Source organism: Arvicanthis niloticus, chromosome 2 (assembly GCF_011762505.2).
Source record: "Arvicanthis niloticus isolate mArvNil1 chromosome 2, mArvNil1.pat.X, whole genome shotgun sequence".
NCBI lineage: Eukaryota > Metazoa > Chordata > Mammalia > Rodentia > Muridae > Arvicanthis > Arvicanthis niloticus.
The window spans coordinates 74,547,478-74,574,351 of record NC_047659.1 but is presented as its reverse complement, the minus strand read 5'-3'; the positions used below and the strand labels follow the sequence as shown (position 1 = coordinate 74,574,351).

The following is a 26,874-nucleotide window of genomic DNA, read 5'->3' as shown; positions in this document are numbered from 1 at the left end:
CCACAAGGACCATTCTTTGTGCTTCCAGCAAGCATTGCAGCAACAATCCCCAGGATCAACTCTTGACTCCCAGGTTCTACTGCCTCCATGGATTGTGTTGAGAGAGCTAGGTAAAACATCCAGAGAGCTCATTCCCCAAAGCTTCCTTTCCCCTTTGAGGAGGAAAAGTGTTCTGTGCTTTGCACATGTGTGTTCACATGTCTGTTTCCCATCTCAGGAATTCAGACCAACTGTCAGGAAGGGTTCTGCTGAACACAGAAAAGCCTCAAAGAGCTTTCCCACCTATATCATCTGACCTGCCCACATCCAAGATCATCAATACATCTTTTCAGGTCTGAAAAAAAAGAATTTATACAGAAATCAGTGCTTTTGGTGGGGGCCATGGTAACAGGAGAGGGTGGAGGTTCTGAAGTATAAAGCATGGTAAAGACACACACACACACACACACACACACACACACACACACACACCCATTTAGGGAAACAGAAAATGACCCAGAATGTATTTTCTTTAGTGTATTCAGCTGTGAAAACTGATTCTCACAAGCCTCTTTACCCAATTTCCTTTTACATTTCTGTCTGCCCTGCTTTAGGAAGCCACCTTCCACTGAGCCAGTGCACTTGAGGTGGTTCCCCCTTATGGAGGGAATTGTTCTGTGCTGTGCACCCATCTGTTCCCAGTCCCAGGGATCCAGGCCCACGCCAGCAAGGTTTCTACTGAGCAGAGAAAGTGTGGAAGGGCTGAGTTATCCAATCTACCTAGCCACAAACCTCTTCGGGTTAGAGGAGTTTCCAATCCCAGCTTTGTCTCATTGCCTTGCCTCTTCCCCTTGTCATTCTTGATGATGGGGCCCCTTTTGAAAGGCAGTGCCGTGCACTTTGAATCTTTTATAGTTTAAAGAGCTTGTCCTACAAAAGGTTCTCAACATCTTACAGACTTGTCTTTGTTCAAACTATCCAGAGGCCTTTGATAGTACCAGAGTGTTCAGCTTACATGACCTCATACTATGCCTCTGCGTTCATGAAATCTCTTCATAAGAAACAAATGTGGCACCTTGCTTGTCTCGGTAAAGATTTCCTCTGGCTCCTGTGCTGAGTGCAGGCTTCTACTTACTGTCTTAGCCTCCGTCATTACATAAGCTCCACTTTCCAGGTGCCTTCATTTCTTCCAGATCTTTGTGGCCTGGCCTGACCGGGAGGTTTTGTACACTCCATTCCTCTTGCCCTGAGTACCCTTCCCTCTCCATTCTTATGGACATGCTTCCAGTCGTTCCCACCTAACTGAGGTAGCTGTACTTCACAAGGCTTCCCTAGGCTCAGCCACACTCTTTTCAGCCCCTTTGCATTCCTCACATATTGATTGAGTGTCTGCTACTGTTCAACTCTTTAAAAAAATTAAGTGATTTTTTAACAAAATGAATAATAGCTAATATTGTTGACTAATACTATATGAAACTAATTCTTATATTGCATTTTATTATAGCTATTATTAATTATCCTATAAAATCCAAATATAAGTATCATAGCTTATACTGTCTTCCAGAGAAAGTTCTAGGAAGTTACTATATTATCTCATTCAGTCCTCAAAGTAGTCCAGTGAGGTGGCTTAATATGTCTATGTCTTGTGCGGAAGGTGAGGTACATAGAGGGTAAATAGTATATCATCCATCACACAGCCAATGAGATTTGAGCTTGGGCAGGCTTACACCATTCTTACATCCCTGCTCTGACTAACTGTCAAAAGCCATATGGCTTATTTTCCTTGCAGCATCCACACTTGTCTTTTGTGTGACATAAAGACAGAATGATAACCAGCCTTGGTGAGACAGACTCATAATTCTGCTACTTGGGAGGCTGAGACAGGAAGATTACGAGTTCAAGGTCAGCCTGGACAATTTAATGAGAGCCTGTCTCAAGAAAATTAAAAGCAACTGGGTATGGTGGCTCATGTCTTTAACCCCAGCATGTGGGAGACAGAGGCTAGCCTGGTCTACAGAGTGAGTACCAGGACAGCCAGAGCTACACAGAGGAACTCTGTCTCAAACAACCAGATGGATGGATGGATAGATGGATGGATGGTTGGATGGATAGATGGATGGATGGATGGATGGATAGATAGATGATAGATGAAGATAGACCCAGAAATGCTGGGGATATAACTCAATGGTAGAGTGGTTTGGTTGCCTATGATGCTCTGAGTTCAATTCAAGAAAGAGGGAGGAAGAGAGAGTGGGGTTAGTAAGGCAGAGCACAGAGCCGCAAGCTGGGTAAGGATGACACTGGTTCGCGCCTCGCCTTTGTTAGGGTAAGCACCTTGCAGAACCATAGTCATGTCAGGGAGCCTAAATCTGCCCCAGATATCAGGCGTCTGTACAGCAGATTCCCTGTTCAAACAACCGGTGAGGCCAGTTGTGCCCCTATCCCTTCTTACACAGTTGGGGACATGGAGTTATGTAGGGGAGCTAGGTCTCGGTGATTATGTCATGTAGTTGGAATCCCTTGTGAACTTTGAACTCTTTGTGAACCATGATCTCTTCTGACCTCCTGACTCTGGGCTGGGAACCTCATGTCTGAGACTTAAGAGGGAAGATGCTTGGGAGATTTATTTTCTAATTGAGAATCTTCTGGCAAAGCTATTTCATAACACATTTTTTTCTGTATTTATGTTTCAGTTAGCTTGCATCTGCTGGCCTTTCTCTCACATCTCAAATAGTCAACATGTTATTTTAGGGAAAAGTAATTCATGGCCACGTCTGATCAATAGAACTTAGAGTCCCCTGCCGCCTTCATGGGGAGCTGAGCCATTGTGACAATCAGGCAATAATGATCTGCACAGGCTTCCAAGCTCAGTGTGGATCCGACTTTCTGGGCTATTTGTCCTCCTATTTGAGGCCTCAGTGGACAGGCTCCCCATCCCCAGACTTCTAACAGAGTCCAGGCTGGCTGGCTTTGTATTTGTTTCTTTGCTTTCTTGTCCACCAACCACGAAGTAATTTTTGACTTTGAAAAGGAGCCACAGTTTGATGTTTTAGAAAGCTAGCTGATCTAGTGATAAATTCAGACTGATTGCTTTTCTCAGAGTTTCAGCTAGTGATGGCTGAATGCATGTGTTCACCTCGGGAGGTGTTCACAATGATTTAAATTGCCTGGATATTGTAATTTATTTCTTTCTAATTTATACTTTTGTGTAGCATTCATTCAATAACATTACAATGAACTGAATTATAATTATGACTGGTTTGCAGTATTTTTCTTAAGGAAAAAATATTTTTATTTTATTCATTTATTACAAGTGTGAGAGAGAGAGAGAAAGAGAGAGAGAGAGAGAGAGAGAGAGAGAGAGAGAGAGAAAACACATGCATTTATCAGAAGATGACATCTTTCAGGAGTCTCTTTTCTCCTCTCTTCGTGGATTCTGGGGCTGCAAACTTGGGTCATTAGACTTCCATGGCAAGTGCCTTTGCCCACTGAGCTATCTTGCCCATCATAAGATACATTTTATTTTCTAAAGAAGAGATAGCAAGTACATTGACTACTAGAAACAGCACACTCCTGTGACCTTCACAGTTCTCTTCCGTTTCCACACTGTTTATACCTGTAGGCTCAGTCTCCATTCCTCAATTCTACAAGCACTAGGCATCCAGACATGCCCTATCTGTCTCTGTGGGTCTTCATCCGTACCACTGTAGAGCAGTCTATGCCTTAGTGTGAGTGAAATGCATACTTGAGTAGGTACAGCTGCAGACTGTAACTGTTGCATGGGTTTCCCTCTTGACTACTTTTGGAGTATCACAGCCTCATGAATACCTGGAAGTCTTATGGCATTAACATCCATGTAGTTGAGATTAGCTCCCTCTTGAGGACGCCTTTTGAATTGCAAGAGACTCATTGGCTTCTGTCCTCCCAAGCAAGACAGATAGCAGGAGGCTCAGGGACATTGTGTTATTTGCCAACAGTGTGGCAGATTTTTCTTTTAAAAATCTATTCTGTATGTTGCACAGGTAAAGTATAAATTCTTCCAAATAGGTAAAAGTGATAAAGATTTTCAAACTCAAAGGGACCTTTTTGCTAGAACAATAATCAGTTGTATATGAGCCTATAGCTTTTGTGTCCAAGGAAAAATGATTTTGCTCCTTACTGAAACGAGGAAAGCTTGCAAAGTGTTCTCTAGTTTGCTTAAAGCGCACAGTTACGCTTATATATAGGATGTCAGTGTTAGACTTTGTTCCGAGCCCCTCCGTGTCCCCTTCGCCCGTGAGAAAGACACGTGAGGCAGTGTTCGGGTGGTTACTACAGCGAGGCTTTACTTCTTGTATAAGCAGAAGTGGAAAGACGGACAGGAAGAGGCGCTGCTTAAATACACCCTAGAGTGACGTGTTCACTTCTGATTGGCTGTTCACTCATTACCCATAATATGCCCCGGGTTGGGCAGTGACTTTGGCGCGCTTTTTGCCTTTTGCACCTGTGCAGTCAGTTGTTTACTAGTGGGAGGACAGGATGCCCGCGCCATCTTGGAATGGAGGAATGTATCACCGCTAACCTCGGCTTCCTACAAGACTTGATTTGGAACAATAATGTCAGAATTGGCTCCTCACTGTCTTCATGGCTATGATTTTTGGAATGGCATCTGGTTGTATGATGATAATACCAGGGAGAAAGGAATGATAAGGTCACCTGCTCTGTGTGTGACATAAAAGAATCTGGCAAAATAGGATTGTATCATTCTCTTTGTGGTACTGTAATAAAATACCAGAGACTGGGTAACTTTATGAAGAAAAGATGTTTATTTTGAAATATTTCTGGTTCTAGAGGAAGCATAAATGGTGATAACTTGCTTGTTAGCAGAGTCCTGAGATAGTCCAGGATATCACATGGTAAGAGCCATGGAAGGTATATATATGTGCTTCTACTGGTTTCTTCATCTCTTAATAATGCAACCAGTATTTAGTCATGGCATACCTGTTCTGATGACTTTATTAATCATAGTTACCTTCCAAAGGACTCATATGAAAACACCACACTCAAATTTAGTTCTCACTTCAACATAGAGATCCAGGGTCAGCTCAGGAACCCTACAGACGGACATATTCTAACTATTCCTCAACTCTAGCAAGGTTGTGTCCATATATGTGTTCACTGAAATGTTTGGCTGCTATTAATGAAAATAAGCACACTGAGAGGAGTCCCATCCCCTGGTGAATCTTCTGCCTGCAGCCTGCCAACTCACTCTTTGCAAAACTACATAGGGAGGTAGGGCTTCTGCAGAGACACTGGCAAGTGGATAGCCCTGGGAGACAGCCTGCATCCTCCAGCCCTCTGAGACAGAAGAAAGTATGTGGCCTAGAGACAGAGACTCCCACATCTGCAGGGGATCTGTGCAGACCAGGAAACCCATTCTAGCTAAAACTGATGTTCATACTAGATGCAGATCTAGTATGCATTGTCTTCCTAGTTTATACTAGTTCATACTAGGAAGATAATGAAGCATGGTTGGTTCCTTCCACCCGGTGGGGATGTCCCCACCTCTGCAGAGTAATGAAACATTCTGAGGTTGAAATGGAAGGAGACAGAGATGGGTGGAGAATAGTCAAGTGGTCCAACAGTTAGGGACCAGCCTAACGTAAGTACAGAGTTATGGCTTCCTCTCGTCTGTCTTGGGCAGCAGTATTCTCGTGTAGCCAGAGGACACCAGGTGATGAGCTAAAGGACACCAGAATCTACATTGTGCATAGCCTTAAACTGAGCAGCTGTGTATCAATGAGATATTACACAGGCAGGAAATGACTGGATCCATCTGGGTGTGTACTGTTACTTAAAGCACTGCAAGTGTCCGTTGGTAACCGACTTATGGGTCACACAGAGGCAGTGAAGCCATTGAGGATGCTGTGGTTGCTGGGCTGATGGCTCAGTGAGTAAAATGCTTACTGTGCAAGAATGAGGCATGAATTTGATTTCCACCAGCCAGTGGAAATGGGGCACAGTGTTTTATACCTCAAATACTGGCACTGAAGACTAGGGACCCAAACACAAGGATCTCTGGAGATCACTGGCCAGCTTGTCCTACTCAGTCAGCAAGCTCCCAGTTCAATGAGAGGCCCTGCCTTCAAAAGCAGTTGGAGAGTGGTTGAGGAATATACCTGAGGTTAACCTCTGGCCCCCACATGCACTCACACGTGTATATAGTTGTGCCCGCCCTCCCCCCTGAAACACAAATACTCAAAATACTGACAGTATGTTAAGGGTCAGAAGTTGGTTTTAGAGCAGCCTGTGTTTTGTGTGTGTTTACATACAGCTGCCCACTGGGGCCCACTTGTTCATTCCATCAGGGCTTACTCAATAGCTTACATACTGGGTAAGTTTTCTGGGCAGTGGACAAGACAGTGTTTGTCATTTCATGACTCACAGTGCTGTGGTTGCTGTCGCAGCATTTCCTAAGAACTCAGGAGCAATGTGGAATACCAGCCTTCACTCTAAACTTGCTGCAGTATCAGGATTTGACCCACTGACCCACTTACACATGACTGTTCCTGCTGCTATTATGGTTTGAGTGTGCCATGTCCTCTGTGGGCTCGTGTGTTTGAACACCTGGTCCTCAGCTAGCAGTAATATTTGGGGACACTATGGGACCTGCCTGGCACAGATGAGGGTTTCTAGCCTGGCCCTGCTTTTGCTTCCTGGTTGGTTGTCATGATGCCACCTCATAATTTCAGCATTGTGAACCGAACCACACCTGCTACCATACCTTCCCTTTCTGATGGACTGAAAGTCTCCTAAAACTGTGGGCCAGTATGAGTCCTTCCTCTTTCAAGTTGCTTTCGCCAGATGTTTTGCCACAGCAACAAGAAGGGTAGCTGACAGGGAATCGTGTTTGCTAAATATCCAGATCACGCTTTTGTCTTAGTTTGGGTTTTACTGCTGTGAGCAGACACCATGACCAAGGCAACTCTTATAAGGACAACATTTAATAGGGGCTGGCTTACAGGTTCAGAGGTTCAGTCCATTAGCATCAAGGTGGGAACATGGCAACACGCAGGCAGCCATGGTGCAGGAGGAGCTGAGAGTTCTACATCTTCATCTGAAGGCTGCTAGAAGACTACTGGCTTCCAGGTAGCTAGGGTGAGGGTCTTAAAGCCCATGCCCACAGTGACACACCTAGTCCAACAAGGCCATACCTTCTAATAGTGCCACTCCCTGAACCAAGCATATACAAATCATCACATCGTTCCTGCATGGTGGTGATCGGTGATAAAGTTGACATTCTCCTTGATACAGTTTACATTTTCCTTTATATGCTTTTCTGTTATTGAAATGTCATGCAGCATTCTGATGCTTAGAAGGAAGGATGGGAGCATTGCAGAGAAGCTTATGGCTTCTGCTTCTGGTTCTTTGGTCTGTCTTGGGCTTGTACTAGCAGGATCCTGGGGTAGGAGTTGGTGGGCAGCAAGCACAGAGACAAAGGAGATACACCCCAAGTCCCCATAGCTTGGGCTGGAGTTGTAGGCACCACTTGAAGGGTGTGGCAGGTCTGCTTGGCTGAGTTCATGGCTGTTCTGGCCCAACTGAGTGGTGACTGAAACAGGGTCTCACTGTGTCACTTGGGCTGACTTCAAACTTGCTGTCCTCCTGCCTCTGCCTTCTCAATGCTGCCATCACAGGTATGTGTCACCACACTGGGCTGTTAGTCCAGCTATTATGTTTGGTGGCCACCTGGAGAGACCTGGGCTGTCAGCTGTAGGTGATGGGTCTATAACATCTTCTAAGAGGTGGGTAGCCCTGAGTGCTTTCTGGGCAGATTGAGAGTCATAGGCTTATGGTCTAGTGAAGAGCTGTCTATCCCAGGTCTGGAACAGTCTGACATGTGGAAGAAGGGCTTTCTGTTTCCTAGTTCTCTTTCTTTTGTTCTCTGTTATATCTAAACTCTGGGAAGATCTGAGCCAGATGTGGTCCTATGGTGTAGCACACCATCACTGAAAAAGGCTGTACTCAGAAACAACTGAATCAGGCTCAAGAACCAAGTTCACCTAATAAAAGCTCTCTAACTTTGGGCAGGTGTGGTGTCTTATTTGGGCTTCAGTATTCACATAAGTGAGATCTTCTCTGGATGCAGATTAGTGTCACCATACCGCTTCCTGGTGCCCTATAGTTCTTATACATCTCCCAGATACCCATGTCTCTGACTTTTGATCCATCTGTAACACTGGCTTCTGGTAAAATGGGAAAAAATAAGGGCAACTCTGAATATGCAGGTCAGATTTGCACCCAGTCTTCAAGCTGAAGAGCTGCTTACTGTGAGGCTGGAGACTTCCTTCCTGCTGCCTTAGTTTTGGTGACTGAGCAGATGTCATTCCAGATGGATCAGCCTCAGTTGCGCATTGCATCACTCATCACAGGGACCACATTCCTACTTCTCTCTACTTCATCCTTGGTTCTACTGTTCCCTGTTTGGCCACTGGCTCTGCTTATTTCTAAGAGGAAATAAGCAAATGTCTGTTCATGCCAGGCAGTTAGGGCACTAGTGACAGAACAAAGAAATGATTTCACCCAAACCTAGCTTTGTGACCAATGAGTTCACTGTCGTTACTTAATGTGGGTGATCAACACCTTGCCCACTGCATCATGGGTGACAGTTCACATCGGTAGACCTCCTTGCATAACTTGCAGGCAGCTCTCCTGGAGTCTCCTCTCTCATAGCAAGTGTTTACTTAGCTATATAACTTTGACGAGGCCTAATACGTCATGTAAACATGTGACCTTCTTGAGCCTCCAATACTTACTAGTTTTCTGAGTCTTCTGAGCCTCACTCTTCCCTATAAAGGAAACAGCCACACAACAGCTTCTGTTGGGCATTTTGGGCATTTTGTTGCAGTGATAAGAGAAGCAGGCATTGTCGGTGTCTCTACTCAAGCTTTTAAATCAAACATCTTCATCTTACAAGACCCCTGGTAAGCAGGTTGTACTGGTGAAGAAACTGAGGCTTAGCAATATTCAAAAATGTGTCTAAAGTCATCAAAATGAAGTCTGAGTTTGAGCCCAGGACTCTCTTGAGATTATGCTTTGTGAAGAACTGACAAACACCATTACAGAAAATTCTGGCTGAATGAAGACTATGTGGAGTTTCAAAACTGGACTTACTCTAGGCCTTATAGCCTGTTGACCATGAGTCAGCTGCCACCTAAATTGGCATCATACAGACAGTGGGAACATGCAGGCAATTTACTGTCTGTTTGTTTCAAAGAAATAGCCTTTTCTTTCCTGGCGGGATATAGGTCCGGCCTCACAGACAGGAGTCTGGAGGGATGCGCTGTGAGGCTGCTACCTGCACTTAGCCATAGATCTCATCTCCTGTCTCCTAATCGACACCCAGAGCAGACAGCACCATTAGCTAGAAAGAGCATCACCCCCCAGGGCTACTGGGCTTAGCAGGACTGTAAATCAAGTCCAAGTTACAACTGTTTCTGTTCAAACTGTTTGTACAGCAGGTGTGCAAAATAAATTTCTTTAGTGCAGGAGTCTGGCTTCTGTAGGAAGAAGTGACAGCCTTTGGCCGAAAGGCATGCCGTTAGGTTGATTGAGGTCATGGCTTCTGGAGTCCACATGCCTGGGCCTCCCCTCAGTACTAGAATTCCTAGCTGAGTGAGCTTGAGTGAGTCACTTTATCCTTAAAACATATCCAGAAAATGGGGATAGAAGCTGTACCCATCATACCCCACTCCATCAGGACTCCGCAAGACCCTCCCAGGGTCATCATTTCCTAACCATACATCAAAGGATGTAGTGCAAATTCAGTGTTGGCAACAGATGATGTCAGTGCTATCCCGAGAAGGCCCAAGCTTTGGCTCCCCAGAGTTCTCTCTTAGAGCACGCTTACCAGATGCATTCAGTTCATCTGGATGTGTGAAGGGCTGCCCTCCAGGCAGGCTCATTTCAGACTCAGCACCCAGGTTTTGTCCGGGGCTGATCATCTGCACACCTTCTTAGTCTTAGTTACTTTTCCCGTTGCTGTGATACAATACCCTGATGAAAGCAACTTAAGGAAAGGCTTGGTTTGGCCCACAGTTGAAGGTGCTGTTCCTCATTTGAGGGAAATCATGGTGGCAAGAGCCTGAGATAGCCGGTCAGATTGCATCTGTAGTTGGCAAGCTAAGATGATTTTCACTGCCCAGATCCTTCTTGCTTGTATTTGTCCTGTAATTGGGGTGTGCTTTCCCACCTAACCTAGATGCTCCCTCACAGACATGCCCAGAGGCCTGTCTCCTAGGCAATGCTAGATCATGGTAAGTTGACAGTCACTATTAATGATCACAAGCACCATCTGCCTCATACATTCCTAGACTCCAGACCCAAAGGAAACGCTGATGTTAGCACAAACTAAACTGAAGAATTGGTATAAGATCTCTTAGATGTAGGGTGTCCCCACCTACATCTGTGGTTCCGCAAACCACAGCGGCAAACTCCAGTCAAGCCAGATATGACCTTGCAAGCAGGTCTTCTGAAAGGTGCAGTCTTGAGAGTGTCACCTTAGCTTTCCTGCATGCTATCCCATTGAGTGGCTGCTGGGTAAATTAAATGAGAAAATCTGTGCAAAGTACTTGGCACTCTGCCTAGTGTGGCAAGGACTCACTAAATGCCAACAACAGTTGCTTTGATATGCCGTGGATGCATTTTGACTGGCTCTTCAGCTTCTAAAGAAGCAAGCACTGTATCCACCATCCAATTCCATAGTTTTACCATACCATCCATCTCTCACCAATCCACCTATCCATTCCTCTTTTGGACTTGCTACAGTATGAAGTTTGTGCCTAGCCTCCTCTAGGACTTTGTGCATGCATGTGATACGGTGTTTATGTTTGTGTGCTTATCATGTACGCGTACTAGAGTATGGCGGTCAGAGGTCAAATTCAGTTGTTCTTCAGGAGCCTTCTACATTGTTTTCAAGACAGGGTCTTTTACTGGGATCTGGGTCTCAGTAAGTAGGCTAGTCTGGCTGGCTTCTGAGCCCTAGGGACACAGTCATCTGTTCTTCTCCAGTGCTGGCATTGCAGGTGTATGCCTCTACACTTCATATCTTTGCATAGTTTCTGGGGAATCAAACACAGGTCCCCTTGCTTGTGTGGCACGCATTTTACTGACAGAGCCATCTCTGAGGTCCCTTCAAGGACTTTTGAAACAGCATGATTGGCAGCTCCTTTCCTGGAGAATGCTGTAAGAAGGTGTCTGTCTGTGCTGGCTGGGCATTTGTCGAGTGATGGTGATAACGATTCCTTGGGAACTTCATGCTAAATCTGCAAGGACTCACTTGTAAAGTCAGGTTGAGTGGGTTGAGGAGGCTGTGGCCTGAGAACGTCATCCCCTGATGGCCCTCTTTGTTTCTTTTCCTCCTCTAGCCAAAGCAAAATCGAAATGTGGCCCGACCTTCTTCCCCTGTGCCAGCGGCATCCACTGCATCATCGGCCGCTTCCGCTGCAATGGATTTGAGGACTGTCCAGATGGCAGTGACGAGGAGAACTGCAGTAAGTCCTGGGGACATCATGATCTCTGTGCTCTTCTGCCTGTCCTGAATCTTTTCTGTGCTTTGTGCAGCTAGATGCTTGGTCACCCCCTGCTGTCACTCGTATCACCTTTGGCACATCTGGGTCTGACTGTTAATTCTCAGCTACTGTTTGTGGAGGGCCACAGTAAGTCAGTAAGTCCACTGCATCGCATCTAATTGCCTAGACAGTCGCTCTGTGGGTGAAGTGAGTTGTTCCCACTGAGCAGATGAGGAACCTTAGTTAGAGAGGTACATTGGCCTCTCCAGGGCCACATAGCTCCTGTATACCTTATCTGTTTGACTGTCTCAACACTCATATTTTTACCCTTGCTTGCTTCCCTTATTTAAATGCTTATAAACTTTGTTTTGTTCATTATATTCTATGAGAATTAGAAAGATAGTTCAGCAGTTAAGAGAGTTTGCTGCTCTTATAGAGGACCAAAGTTTGGTACCCAGCATCCACACAGTATCTCACAGACATTCCTAACTCCAGTCTCAAGGGACATGACATACTCTTCTAAACTCCAAAGGCACCAGGCATGCTTGTGGTCACATGCATATATGTAGGCAAAACACTGTACACAAAAAACTATAGAGTTAAGTATACATCTCCATTTTGAAACATTGTTGTTCAGTGGACCTAGGTTATAATCACCAGGGAACCACCCTCCAACCCAGTGGGAATTTGGGGCAGAGCTTTCCAGTGACTGACAGGTCAGACTAGGGTCTTTCTTGACTTGAATCAGTATTACCTCACACCAATTGGAATACAGGAACCAGGTTCTGTGCGTCATTTCCTTTTACAAATACCTGCTACTCTTCAGTCATTGACACTCCCAGAAGACAATGTTTGATTTGTGTTTGAAATGATCTATATTAAAGGGCTCCAAAGAAAAATACACATTGTTTACTCAGAGAGGCATGGCTTCAGTGACTCTTCCCTCATTCCGCTGTTCTCAGGCTCCTCTGGTATCATTCTCCTTCTGTCTGAAGAACTTGTTTCTGTGATGCTTTTTTTTTAGAAATTTTGTTTTAAAGTGTATGTGTGTGTCAGTCTGTTTGTCTCTGTGTATGTGTATTTACACAGATGCCCATGGAGGCCAGAAGAAGTAATCACATCTAGAATTGGAGTTACAGGTGTCTGTGAGGTGCCCATCGTGGGTGTTGGGAACCAAACTCGGCTTCTATATTAGAGAAGTATGTGCTTGTAACCGCTGAGCTCCCTGCAGCCTCAGAGATGCTGTTAAAAGCAGGGCTGCAGATGACACATGCTCTCAGTTTTCATTCAGCCAAGGATGTCTGTGTTTCACCCTCATTCCTAAAGGCATTTTTATGGCCTGTGGTATTTGGGATGACAGTCCTTTTTCCTCTGAGCACTTTAAATGTGCCACTTCCAGCTTCTCTAGTTTCCAAAGGGAAAGCCAGCCACTTAATTTGTTCCCTGTAGATCCTGCATCTTTTCCCTCTGGCTGCTTTTAAGAGCATTCTGTGTTTAGTTCTCAGCCTTTAGGTCTTGGTTTGAGGCATCTGCAGGTAGATTATTTTTAATCCTCTTTAGTGTTTTCTGAATCTAAGTTTTGATTGTTACCACACTTCCTACATTGTCAGCTATCATTTTTCAAATGTCTTCAGTGCTGCCCTCCTTCCCTATGAGTCCGGGTTCCAGCCTCTGTCACATCAGTCCAGAGGCGCAGTCATTTGGTTCCTTGTTGTCCAGAAGGCATACTTCCTATTAATCTGTCTTCAAACTGCCAGTTTTTTCTTTTGTCACTGGTAATCTGCTTTTCTCACACACCAACTGCTGTGCTTTGCTTTGTTTTAATGTGTTATTATAATTTTTATTTCTAAAATTTTCTTTTTTTAGACTTCTCTTTTTTTTTTTTCTTAGACTTTGTTTTTCCGTTTGTTTCCGATGTGTCTGTGATCACCTGTTAGAGTGTGAGCGATATGCTCCAGTTTTGTCTCGTGCCTCTCTTACCTGTGCTTTTTCATGGTAATATCCATCTGGTTGCTGTCTTTTTCCCACATGGGTTGAGATTTTCCTGTCTCTCTCTATGACAACTAATTTCAGTTTCTGTTCTGGCATTTTATTGTTTTGTCTGACATAAGCATCTTAAGTAAATTCTAGACAGAATACTTACATTTTTGCCTTCATAGGCAGATGACCTGATAGGCATGTCCCTGCTTCTTGGTTATGGGCTGTGCTGGTGGAAGTCAGGCCTTGCACCTTGATGTTGATGAGGACAGGTACACACATGTGCAGTGTGGGGCTCCATGATGGGGACAGGTGCATACATGTACAGTGTGGGATCCATGATGGGGACAGGTACACACATGTACAGTGTGGGATCCATGATGAGGACAGGTACACACATGTACAGTGTGGGGCTCCATGATGGGGACAGGTGCATACATGTACAGTGTGGGAACCATGATGGGGACAGGTACACACATGTACAGTGTGGGGCTCCATGATGGGGACAGGTGCATACATGTACAGTGTGGGAACCATGATGGGGACAGGTACACACATGTACAGTGTGGGAACCATGATGGAGACAGGTGCATACATGTACAGTGTGGGAACCATGATGAGGACAGGTACACACATGTACAGTGTGGGGATCCATGATGAGGACAGGTACACACATGTGCAGTGTGGGGCTCCATGATGGGGACAGGTACACACATGTGCAGTGTGGGAACCATGATGGGGACAGGTACACACATGTGCAGTGTGGGGATCCATGATGAGGACAGGTACACACATGTACAGTGTGGGAACCATGATGGGGACAGGTACACACATGTACAGTGTGGGAACCATGATGGGGACAGGTACACACATGTACAGTGTGGGAACCATGATGGGGACAGGTACACACATGTACAGTGTGGGGATCCATGATGGGGACAGGTACACACATGTACAGTGTGGGAACCATGATGGGGACAGGTACACACATGTGCAGTGTGGGGCTCCATGATGGGGACAGGTGCATACATGTACAGTGTGGGAACCATGATGAGGACAGGTACACACATGTACAGTGTGGGAACCATGATGGGGACAGGTACACACATGTACAGTGTGGGAACCATGATGGGGACAGGTACACACATGTACAGTGTGGGGATCCATGATGGGGACAGGTACACACATGTACAGTGTGGGAACCATGATGGGGACAGGTACACACATGTACAGTGTGGGGCTCCATGATGGGGACAGGTGCATACATGTACAGTGTGGGAACCATGATGGGGACAGGTACACACATGTGCAGTGTGGGGATCCATGATGGGGACAGGTACACACATGTACAGTGTGGGAACCATGATGGGGACAGGTACACACATGTGCAGTGTGGGGCTCCATGATGGGGACAGGTGCATACATGTACAGTGTGGGAACCATGATGAGGACAGGTACACACATGTACAGTGTGGGAACCATGATGGGGACAGGTACACACATGTACAGTGTGGGAACCATGATGGGGACAGGTACACACATGTACAGTGTGGGATCCATGATGGGGACAGGTACACACATGTACAGTGTGGGAACCATGATGGGGACAGGTACACACATGTGCAGTGTGGGGATCCATGATGGGGACAGGTACACACACGTATAGTGTGGGATCCATGATGGGGACAGGTACACACATGTACAGTGTGGGAACCATGATGGGGACAGGTACACACATGTGCAGTGTGGGGATCCATGATGGGGACAGGTGCATACATGTACAGTGTGGGAACCATGATGGGGACAGGTGCATACATGTACAGTGTGGGGATCCATGATGGGGACAGGTACACACATGTACAGTGTGGGAACCATGATGGGGACAGGTACACACATGTACAGTGTGGGATCCATGATGGGGACAGGTACACACACGTATAGTGTGGGATCCATGATGGGGACAGGTACACACATGTACAGTGTGGGGATCCATGATGGGGACAGGTACACACATGTACAGTGTGGGAACCATGATGGGGACAGGTACACACATGTGCAGTGTGGGGATCCATGATGGGGACAGGTGCATACATGTACAGTGTGGGGATCCATGATGGGGACAGGTACACACATGTACAGTGTGGGAACCATGATGGGGACAGGTACACACATGTGCAGTGTGGGGATCCATGATGGGGACAGGTGCATACATGTACAGTGTGGGGATCCATGATGGGGACAGCTGCATACATGTGCAGTGTGGAATCTACCTAAGAAGGTGGAGCTCATCCCTCTGCTTCTGTCTCTTTCACATGCTGGGGGCTTCTTTCCAGTGTCCTAAGAATCATTCCTAAGAGGCGAAAGGAAAATTGAAAACTCACTGCCATTTTGTTAATAGTTTAAATTCTGGTCTTCTTTCCCAATGGGTATGTTCAAATTACTTTTCAGAGTGTTAAAAGTAACTGCTACATATGTCCCAGCCAGTGCTGTAAAGAAGTTTGGTGGAAGAGCCAGCACGATGCATGTCCTGCCTCACCTGCTCAGAAACCTCTCATGAAGGAAACTAAGCATCACTAGAGACCCCTGGGGGCTGGAGAGATGGCTCAGCAAGAGCACTTGCTCCTTTTGCAGAAGACCCAGTTTCAGTTCCTGGAACCCTCATGGTGGCTCACAACCTTTTAAAAGTCCAGTTCCAGGAGATCTGATGCTCTCTTCTGGCCTCTGAAGGCACCAGGCAAACATGTAGTACATATACATACATACATGTAGGAAAACACACACAAAGTAAAAATAATAATAAATGACTTATGTTTAAAAAATACTGCGTTTTTAAAACATAAAAGATATTCTGTGCCTTCCTATGTGGTGTCACCAGAGCACACATCATCAAATTGAGGTGATTTTCCCAAAACCATCCAGCTGTACCTAAAATGAATGACCCTTTAAAATCTGACTGTTCAGTTTATAGAAGATTTAGTAGATAGAAGAATATGTTCACAACATTATATAGAGGCAAATTTTCAGATCTAGAATCTTCAGGAGCCTGGTTCATCCATAAGTAATTCTAAGGTTAAACATGGAGGAAGGGGCGAGGGCGTAAACTGAAAGAGATTTCAGAGATGAATTAATCCAGGGCCATACATAGACTGTTTTTTTTTTTTTTTTCCGACTCTAGCTAAAACCATTCTTCAAAAAAAAAAATTGAGATAATTGGTATCTTAAATTGTGATGTGACATTTGATGATATCAAGGCATCACTGCTAATTTTTAAGATCTGAGAATAGTGGTGATTTTTTTTATCCATATATTTTAGCAGCACATATTATAGTTTCTAAAGATTAGATTAAGTGATATCTGTGGTTTGCTTCTACTGCTGCTTTCAGGTGTCCTGAACTATATTTGTTCCACATTAGACGGCCTCCTGCCTGTCTCCCAGTAAGGCAGGACATGTTAGCCAGGCTGTATGTGTGATCATAGAGCCTGTCAGAGTCCTTCAGGGCCAGCCAGTTGTCTCCTGTCTGTCTACATCCAGCTCAGCCTGACTCTCCTTTTGTCTCCTCAGTCAGCCCATGAGTAAACCTTGAGGACCCAGACCTTTTCTATATAAAGCCTGTGGGAGCTTAGAGTCACAGCAGGAGAGCTTTCCCAGTGCTCCAAAGTGGCATACTCGAGACTCCTTAAAGATTCCAACAGAATCTACTTTCTTGGACTTGTACTTGGCTTGTCAAGGCTGTTGCTGGGTCACTATCCCATTCTGTCTTTGGCCTTCTTCAAAGAGCTCATGATCAGAGGGCCACTTAGTATCCCCTGACAACCCACTCCTCCCTGCACCCACATGCCCACTGCTTCACTCTCCTCTGTGTTCAGTGTGGCTTCCTCTGCTTTGTTGTGACAGTCACAAGAGGACACAGTATTGTGTGGCCCACACCTATATACCCAGGGCCAAATACCTTGTCACATTCATCTTAGTACATATTAAACAAGACTTCTCAGGCTTCATCTTATGCACTATTGATTTGTTACCCACATAGTGTTAGCTCTTTCTGAAGAGGGACTCAGTGGCAGTTTGTTCTCAGTGCCTACCAGAGTGACTGAATCAAGTAACCAATCAAGGGGATAGATGGGGAAGACAGGAAGATGTGGACAGCAGTCCATTCTTAACATAGAATGGCTTCTTCATCCTCTTGGGTTTTCACATATGCTTGCAGGGTAGACACAGGTCTTGCCTGGCACATTAGCTCTAGGTCCTACTGTTCTGTCAGATTCTTGCCCTCTGTTTTTAGTTACGATGCCAGACAGCCTTCAAGGTGCTGCCTTGGGTGTGGGGATCTGAGCTGGCTGAGACTCCCTTGACTCCAGGGAGATGAGTCTTCATACAAATACCATCAATGTAAAGCTGCTGTTGGTCGTGCTGTGGAAGTCAGGGGTGGGGAAACCCCTCCCCTCAAGGCTTGTCACGGAGTTTGTTGGGAAAGGTAAGCCACAGAGGATGGCTACTACTTAAAATACAGCCCCATAGCACATCCCATGGTGACAGCCGAAAGCCATACTAGACTACTTCCTTCCAAGTCATAGGAACCAGTTTTGCAGAGTTTGTGAGCTGTATATGGCATCTCTGCAGTGAGGCCGTGCTGTACATGGGTGCTTTCATGGGTGAAATGGAGACAAGACACAGTTCAGTAACTTGTCGTGGTTACATAATTGACAAGTGGCAAAGCTGAAATATTAACTCAGGTGGTATAAATGCCAGGGCAAACTCAACTACTACCGCAGTATCTCCCATCAGCAATGATTACAACAGGCATATATTAAACACTCCCTGTGAGTCACAGGCTGGTCTCCATTCTCTGCAGCTTTGGCTCATTTAATCTGCGAAAACTTTGAACACAGGCCTTGTCTCTGTCCTCATGCCGTAGATAAGGAAATCCAGAGTTAGAGAAGTTAAATAGCTCTCTCAGTGCTCAGGGCCATATGGATGAGCTGAGATTTGAGCCCAGGGGTACTTCAGACACAACTCTTAATCACTGCAGTAAGATGGCTGCCTGGGTGTGTGGGCTGGGCAGTTGATGGAGAATTAAGACATTGCCCCTCCCCCCTTTTAAATAATGTCCAGGTGGAAGCAGCTGGCCCTGAGCCTGTGCGGGTAGAGAAATAGAAGAGCAATCCAAGGCTAATGCCTAAGGGCTGGAACTTGGTGACATCTTTAATGGAAGTAGTTATCACAGAATGAGGAAGAGGTTGGGGTGAAGAAGGTTGTCACTATTAGGTGTACTATTTAAGGTGAGGGGAGATTTAAGGAGAAAGGCTCCATGAGGCATTGGGAGAAAGGTATTTATTACCAGAAGCGGGTGTTGAGGGAACTATCCACAAAAAAAAAAAAAAAAAAAAAAAAAAAAAAAAAAGTGATGAAGTTGAGGAATTAATTGCCTTTGAGTACTGGATGGGAGGCACCGATATGCAGGAAATCTTTAGGAAACAGAAGGAAACAGACTCTCTTTAGTCATGTACCTGAATCCTGCCAGTGACCACGCTGCCTCTGGGGAGGGGGCATTAAAACCCGAAATGCACCGAACCAATAGAGGTGGGAGGAAGGCATCTTGCTTGTTTGTCTGGAGTAACAGCTCTTCCTCCTGCAGATTCCTGTTGCAGAATACAGGAGTACATAACCATGTCTTGTTGTCTTGGAGCATGGGAATGAGGGTTGCTGAGCCAAAGCCAGATAGTCTGGGTGCTGGACAGGCCCTGTTAGCAGATGGAAAGGAACATAAAAGCTTATAGTTATTGGCAGACAAGCGCCAGGCAAAGCAGTGAGCATATTCCAAGCTGCAGAGGGAGCTGTGCATGAGGCTGGAGGGAACCATGTTCCACAAGATGATGTTTTAGCATCCCTGGTTTATGGAGACCATAGTCCCTATCCAAGACATGAGGAAGTGTTAGCATCCCCTACTTGCCCCAACCGTAAATTTCACACAGAAATTGGAACTGTGGAGGAAAGGGTCCCCACAGAGGCCATAAGGCTAGGAATTAAGTAGTAGCCACCTTAGGGTGGGAGGTGATGACAGTTTTACATGTGAACGTTTTGAAGTGGTAGAAGCTTTAAATGAGTTAGAGGACACTTCCTAAGTCCTGTCTGCTGGAGACAGATGTTTTCAATTCCCGTGTTGAAGCCTGTCAGTTGCTTTTGGATGACTGCTGTGTTCCTGTGGTCCACTCTGTCCAATGTGGCCAAAATGGGGCAGCCAGTTATTTCACTCCCTCCCTGAACCTGTTCCTTTCCTCCGGCAGGGAGAGACTACCTGCCTTTCTTGTGACTATGGACTAGGAAGCAGAGCATCAGAACCCCAGCATTTTTATGGTGACTATTCCCAAGGAACTTCTGAGTTCTGCGATTCTGGCTGTTATGCTGATGCCACAATTTTTTGTCCATCTCCAGTGAAATAGATACCACAGGACACACTATTCCTTGATGTAGTTAACTGAGTAAAATCCCACAGTATTCAGTGGCTGGTAAGCCTTAGTGAGGATAAAGACAGCATAAACATTTGGGGTACATTAAGTATTGCTCAAAGATACTGCAACATAACACCCTGTAGGACACACTGTCTCCTGCTCTGTCTCTGAACTAGCAGCTCAGTATTTGTGCCAAGCACAGTAATAGCTGCAGAGACCTCAAAGACACGTAAGAAAACTTGAGTTTCCTGGAGCTTTGGGGGAGATCGGCTTCCCTGGTGAGCGAGTCTGCCTAGAGACTGCACGTTGATGGCTTGGGTAGCATCACTGGCAGGCATTTTCTCAGGGATCGTGCTGCACCTCAGCTGTATCACCATTTATCCTTTCTGATAGAAGCCCAGGGTAAAGTTTTCTAAAGAACACTTTTTTTTTTTTTTTTTTTTTTTTTTTTTAAAACTGATCTATGCGGTGGGATTGCCTTTGCTTTCTACTTTTGTAACTTTCTGGTCTGTTTTAAAACTGTTTTTTTCCCATCTGGAATTCTTGGAGTAGCTTTTTGATTTAATTTAATTTTTTTTGTCTTCTCTTTTATTTGTTGGTTTTATTGCTGGCTGTTCGTTTTTCTACTTGGAGGCATACAAGCTCCCGCTCACTTTGCTCTGTCCTTGGGAGCTGGAAGGCAGGGCTGTTGGAGGCACAGGAGGCACCAGGGCCAGAGACTTGAGAGCACTTCTCAGGCTTCCAGTGTTTTCTAGGCATGATGTAGCCACATGCGCTTTAGCTGGCTGGCTGCTGGCTTTGGGGAGTCTTTTCAATGTCCTTTCCCACTGTCTCTCTTTGCCCTGAGTGGGGTGGGCTCAAATGTTAGAGGTTTCTCAGGCTCCTAGAACCCAGTGGACAGACAGAGGGAAGAACCCTCGTGTCAGTTTATTTATTTTCCAGCTGTACAACAGCTGTTGGCGTTTTATGGCTCACTATTTGTGTTTGTAAATAAAGTTTTATTAGAAGACAGCTGTGCCCTCTGTTTATGAAGTATCAGTAAAATAGCCAAGGCAAATCATTATAATGTAATTGAAAATCAAAAGGGGTAGCAAAATGTCTATTATGTAGCTAAGCAGCTCTTCACAGGAAAACCTGACCCAAGCTGTAAAGTATTTCATTGTTAGAACTCTCTCTGATTTGACCATTTGGGTCAGTGCTTAATTTTTTTCCCAATAGTGGTTTCGTTTATAGGTCTCTTTTGAGCAGGAGGTGAAATTACTTATTAATAAACTGATTTTCAAGGTGAGCCTACCGATTGCTTTCCCTTTAGAATCCAGGAGAAAGCCTCTCCCTCCACATCTCCGTCTACAACCTAGACTTAAGGACCTTAAGTCTGATGCCTCACTGTGCATCTCCGGTGAATTTTACTGAGTACTTAGCAGCCTCTTTTATGGGAAACACTTGTGTGTCCTTTGCCTGTTTTTCTGCCTTGATGACCTTTGCTTTTTGCTTATCAAAGTCAGTTCTTTATATATTCTGGCTGCTGACCCTGTTGGTTGTATTTATTAAAATCAACCTGTATCTTATTTTCAAGCATACACACACAGAGATCCACAGATTTGTAGTGTGTCTGTGCACACACAGGCAAACAGTTACACACAAGACCCAGACTAATTTTCCTTGGGATAGTTTGAAAGCTTCTGAGTCTGAAGGTAAAGTAAGAAGATGACACTCCCTGCCCTTCCAGGCTACTTGAGTGAGTTGATTGGTTCTGATGCTCTGGATGCACAGACCCACCAGAGTGCAGGGATGCCAAAGGCCCCTGTGCTGGATGCTGATGAGCAGAAAGCTGGGTTTGAAGCATTGCCATGGACAAAAATCAAATGTGATTTGTGGTTTTGGATTTCCCACTTGGGTTTTGGCTGCGGCCAGACCTTGGTTCCAGTTTGATTAAGCTGAGCCATTCTCTACCCCACGGTGATTTAAATTAACCCTTCTTTTATCAGGCCAGATGACTTGTTGGTCCCTTATCTTTAAAACTCAGCTCTAGCTTGTCCAATCTTGTTAGTTCCTCTGACCTTTCAAATTAAACTTTCCACCCTGAATGAAAAGGAAAAAAACAATCTATCATCTTCATGTTTGTATAGCTAGAAACTGACCAAGTCCTCAGAACTATAATGTCCAAGTATGTCAACAGAGCTCAGGGAGGAGTGAAGCAGACAGATTCCAGCTCACACTGTACAGTCCAAGACCACGGAAAGATATTGGGAGCCGACTTTTAGCAGAAAGCGGCTACCAGCTTTGCAGCCATCTCAAGCCATATACCCTGACATGAGACTTGTTTTTCAACAGCCCACAACAGCTGAAGCACACTCTGATATTCCACATATGTCGTTTTGCTGTTTACTGCCCCCAGCTGCAAGGCGCACGTGGTGTCCATGCTTGCAAGGCATGTGGTTCCCGCGCTATCCACGTGCTATCCATGTCATACATGCCTGTAAGGCTTATATCATATCCACACCTGCAAGGCACGTGGTATTCACTCGCCTACTAGGCACGTGGCAAAAGCCTATAAATACCCCAGATTTCCCTTGAATAGGGAGAATACGGGAGACAATGAGAGAGAATACAGGAGACAGAGAGACACAATAAACGAGACTTGAGACTTGATCAAACCCTCTGTCTTGTCTCCATTCTTCGCGTCGCTTGCCCCACACTCTCTCTCGCTAGACCTGGACCTGCAGAACAGGGCAGGTCGTTACAGTTTGGCCGCCCAATATGGGGCAGCCCGGACATTACAGAGAGATACTGGGTCTGACTTGGCTTATAGCATGCAGAGACTCTGGGCTACGCCTAGTGTCCACTCAGGTACATTCTTGCCATATGCAATATAGGTGCAGGCACAGTTCCTTACTGGAGGTCCATGAAAGCCCCTTTCATCATCACTACGGTTCTTTCATCTCTTGGACACATACTCTGGGGGACCAGGACAGGCATAGCTAGGAGATGACACAACTAGTGAACCAGACATGAACAATCTCACAAAAGATCTATACTCGTATGGAAGTCTGCCTCATTACCCAATCCCTTGCAGGGAAGTGAGGATAAGACAGGGCCTTGTTTTCAATCAGTGAAGTGGCTATGTAGAAATGCCTTGAGCTGCTATGTGTGGTAGCTCACACCTTTAATCTGGGCAGTCTCTGCATCATGTCAGACTCAGCGTGGACATTTTCCTCTCTGTCTCACCTGATACGGAGGTTAATGCTGTAATCAGGAGAATTGATATCATGGGATGTGCCTGTTACAATCATACAGCACTGGTGTTTAGCCTAGAAGGACACCACACCTGGTTTTATGTTCCACTCTTGTCCTGTGTGTTTTTAATAATTTTAGAGCATTTGACCATGTTCAGTTCTCACTGGATCTCATAAAATTATGGAGTTGATCCTGGCTACAGAGAAAGCGGCCAAGGCTTGGAGAGGTGACAGAGCGTGCTGACGTTTGCACAGTGACTAAGTGTCAGGGTTAGGATTGGTGACTGTTTTTAGGTAAGGTCTCACTATAAACCTGCTTGCCTTGAACTCTCAGAGATCCACCTGCCTCTTTGACTGGAGTACTAGGATTGGAGTTGTGAGCCATTATACCCAGTAACTAGAGGACACTTCCACTCAGCCACTTCACTGATAGGAAACAGAATATGATGGAGAGCAAGACAGATTATACTGTGTAAATGCCATGTCCTTGGGGAGATGGCTCCATGCTTTTCACCAGTTCTGTGTCTGCCTGTGCAGTACTGTGCAGTTGGCATCTCTTTTCTGAAGGACAGACCCCAGTTCCTTTAAGTTCCCTCAAAGAGTTGTGAACAGCTGCCCCTTGAAGATGCTGCTCAAGAGAGTCCCTGCATAAATTCAGGGTCTGCTTGGTGGCAAGGAAGAAATGAAGATTACCGGAACACTAGAGGGCCTGGAAGAATGAGGAGTCTCTGCTCTATAGAGAAGGCATCAGAGGGGCTGATAAGCTTCAGTCCCAATGAGAGACCGTGCTTCAAAAATAAGGTGGAAAGTAACTACTGGGACACCTGATGTTGATTCTACCCACACGCAGCAACCCCCACATGCACATTCATGGAAACACACATACACAATAAAGACAAACACACATACACATATGTATATTCTCATGCATGCATACACACATACACTATTTTTTTAAAAACTAAAGAAGAGAGAAGATTTGTTACTCCTGTGTCTCATCAGCTGGTCCCTTTCTTGGAGGCAGAAGGTCTCCATCTCAGCTGCTGTTTCTGGATCTGGTGTTCTCCCGTGTCTTCTGTCACCATCCATCCCTTCTAGACTCCACAAGTAAAGTCTGTGAGCTCCAAGTTCTGCCTCAGACTCAACAAAAGCTGCTGGGCAGTCTAAAGCTTTGTTTAGAATGAGGCTTTGACCTCTGGCTTTGTTGGTGTGGTCATGAGACACCACACAATGCCTGGGAGAAGGGTTTAGAAGGAGACAGGGTCCAGGTCATGGGCTGGCCAGGCTCTGGGTTGGAAGAGCTCCGACTAACCCTACAGCCTGACCATGCTGTTTCTCTTACTATAAAAGGCTCCTGGGTCCTCAAGGGGATATTGCTGGGCTCCCTTACAACCAACTCTGTTCTCTCCCCACAGCAGCGAACCCCCTGCTCTGCTCCACGGCCCGTTACCACTGCAGGAATGGCCTGTGCATTGACAAGAGCTTCATCTGTGATGGGCAGAATAACTGTCAAGACAACAGTGACGAGGAGAGCTGCGAGAGTTCTCTAGGTAAGTGCTGGTCTCCTCCACCAAGAAAAACAAAACAAAACATAACAAGCAACAACAAAAGCGATCCGACCCAGCAGGCACAGCACACACTTCCTCCTCCAAACAGCAACCTCAGTGATTTGTGTACTTGTCTTAATCCTGGGTGTTGCACAGTCTTGATGAAGCATGTGCCTACCATTTTGAGTTTGGTATCCTTCACATGTTAAACGATGCCTGTACGGTTCTCCTGTGCTCGTCCTCGGTTGCATTACGCATCCTGCATTGCTGTGGTTTCCCAAGTTGTGTTGTTGGGAGTCATGTGAGTTCCCTACCCCCATCAGATTCCCTCTTTAGGATGAGTTCTTGAGAATGAGAAGCCTGCATGGGTCATGACTGCATTTCTTCACACAGCTGGCTCAATCTCTTTGTTTGGTTTCACTGCTGTGCCTGACAGTTCTACCCTGACAGCTCAGTCACAGTCACAGCTGCTCTGGGTTTTGCTTTTTTTTTTTTCATTTTTCTAACTTAGTCATGAAAGGATAGCCTCCCCATATGCTGTCATTGCTGTCTGATTATGAGGAGCACTGACACCCCCAAACCCCTGGAGTTTATTTACTTCTTGGTTCCCTCTTGTGTGAACTGCCTGTGCATATAAAAACTCTTGATTTGGGGGTTGTTTTGTGGAAACTGAAGGCTGCAGCTGCAGGGTGGAAGAGGAAGGACACTGGAGAACAAAGTCCCCCCTTCCTGTCAAAATTCACAGGATCCTGTTCAGTGTACGTGTCTCCCTCCCTCCCTCCTTCCCTCCCTCCTTCCCTCCCTCCCTCCTTTCCTGCCTTCCTGTGTACCAGAGAATGACCTTGAACTTCTGATCCTTCTGCCCCACTTTCCCACTGCTGGGATTATGAGCATAAACCTTATGCCTGGTTTTACTTAGTGCTAGGGATGAAACCCTGGACTTCATGCATGCTAAGTGAATAGTGAATGTGCTGCCAACTGAGCTACACCCCCACTCCCGACATGTATTTCTTCAGTGAGTACAAGAAGTTAAAAGACCTAAATGTACGTCTATTTTAAGGCATTCGGAAGAACATGTATTTCTAATGTTAACAAATTGGTTTTATTTGTATTTGATCTCCACTTCTTATCCTTCATAGTGTTATGACCACAATTCACCCATATTATTGCTTGTCAGTAGAGTTCATTTGTCTTTCAGTGTTCTACTGAATGGTCATGTTTATAGATTTAATAAAGCCACAAGACAAGCAAGAGGCTTAACTAGTTGCAATGTGTTTTGAGGTGGAGGTAGGTAGGGGAAGTTTTGAGAGTGCAAGGACGGGTTGTTTTCAAGGTCCTGGCTCTTACTTTGGTTGCTGTTCATTATGTCATTACAAATGCACGAATGAATGAGCAAATGGACCATATTCACATCACCAGTGGGGTGTGGACCAAGCAGGAATTATGACCTCTAACATCTGTGTGCCAGAGGGCCATAGGAAAGGTAAATGTGCATCAGAACAGGCTTTGCCAGAATCTGCAGGAAGTATTGAGTGAGGCGAGTAGTGGTTCTGTTTTGGCAAACTTCCTTCTTGTCTGTTTTCTTCCTCGGTGCTACAATAAGAATAGCCTTTCATGCAGCTGCAGCAGCCACTGCCATGCATGGAGACTCTTGGCATGCAGTGCTGGGGCCCCTGCTGCAGACCAACCGAGTCACTTGGTGTGCTTGAGTCCAGCACTGCATTCTGATGCTGTACTGGTGGGTTCTAATGCACAAGTCTCAGCGCAGCTGCTCTAACCTACCCTAGCCTTAGAGAGAGTTTGATCGCACTATTTAGCTAGGAAAATTTAAACTTCTGTGTATGGCTGTCTTTTACAAAGTCAAGTTTTTATAAAGGAAAACTTGTGCTGAGGAAGAGCCAGTGTGGGAAGCTAATGGTGGGTGGCTATCACAGAATTGAGTAGCTATCTGTATAGGAGATTTTCCTATGAAGCCTGCTTCTTACACAGTATCTGGTGTGCTTGTGTGTCTTAGTCTCACTTGTGATGCCCAAGTGTTTCATGAGAGGACCTCAGGTCTAAGCTCAAAGTGAGGGACATTGATTTGTTTGGGTCAGTGTTAACCTTCTATGTGTGTGTGTGTGAGCTCGCCACATC

The 26,874-nt window shown here is 45.5% G+C and overlaps 1 protein-coding gene across 4 annotated transcripts in view; it reads left to right on the top strand.

Annotated features, from left to right (window-relative positions):
* Nucleotides 1-26,874, top strand: part of Ldlrad3 (low density lipoprotein receptor class A domain containing 3) — a 234,752-nt gene that overhangs the window by 96,198 nt on the left and 111,680 nt on the right. For all 4 annotated transcript variants that reach the window (XM_034496668.2, XM_034496667.2, XM_076929338.1 and 1 more), the window contains exons 3-4: nt 11,385-11,510; nt 24,607-24,741. In XM_034496668.2, coding sequence (XP_034352559.1) covers nt 11,385-11,510; nt 24,607-24,741 — 261 coding nt within the window. The remainder of the gene's footprint in view (nt 1-11,384; nt 11,511-24,606; nt 24,742-26,874) is intronic.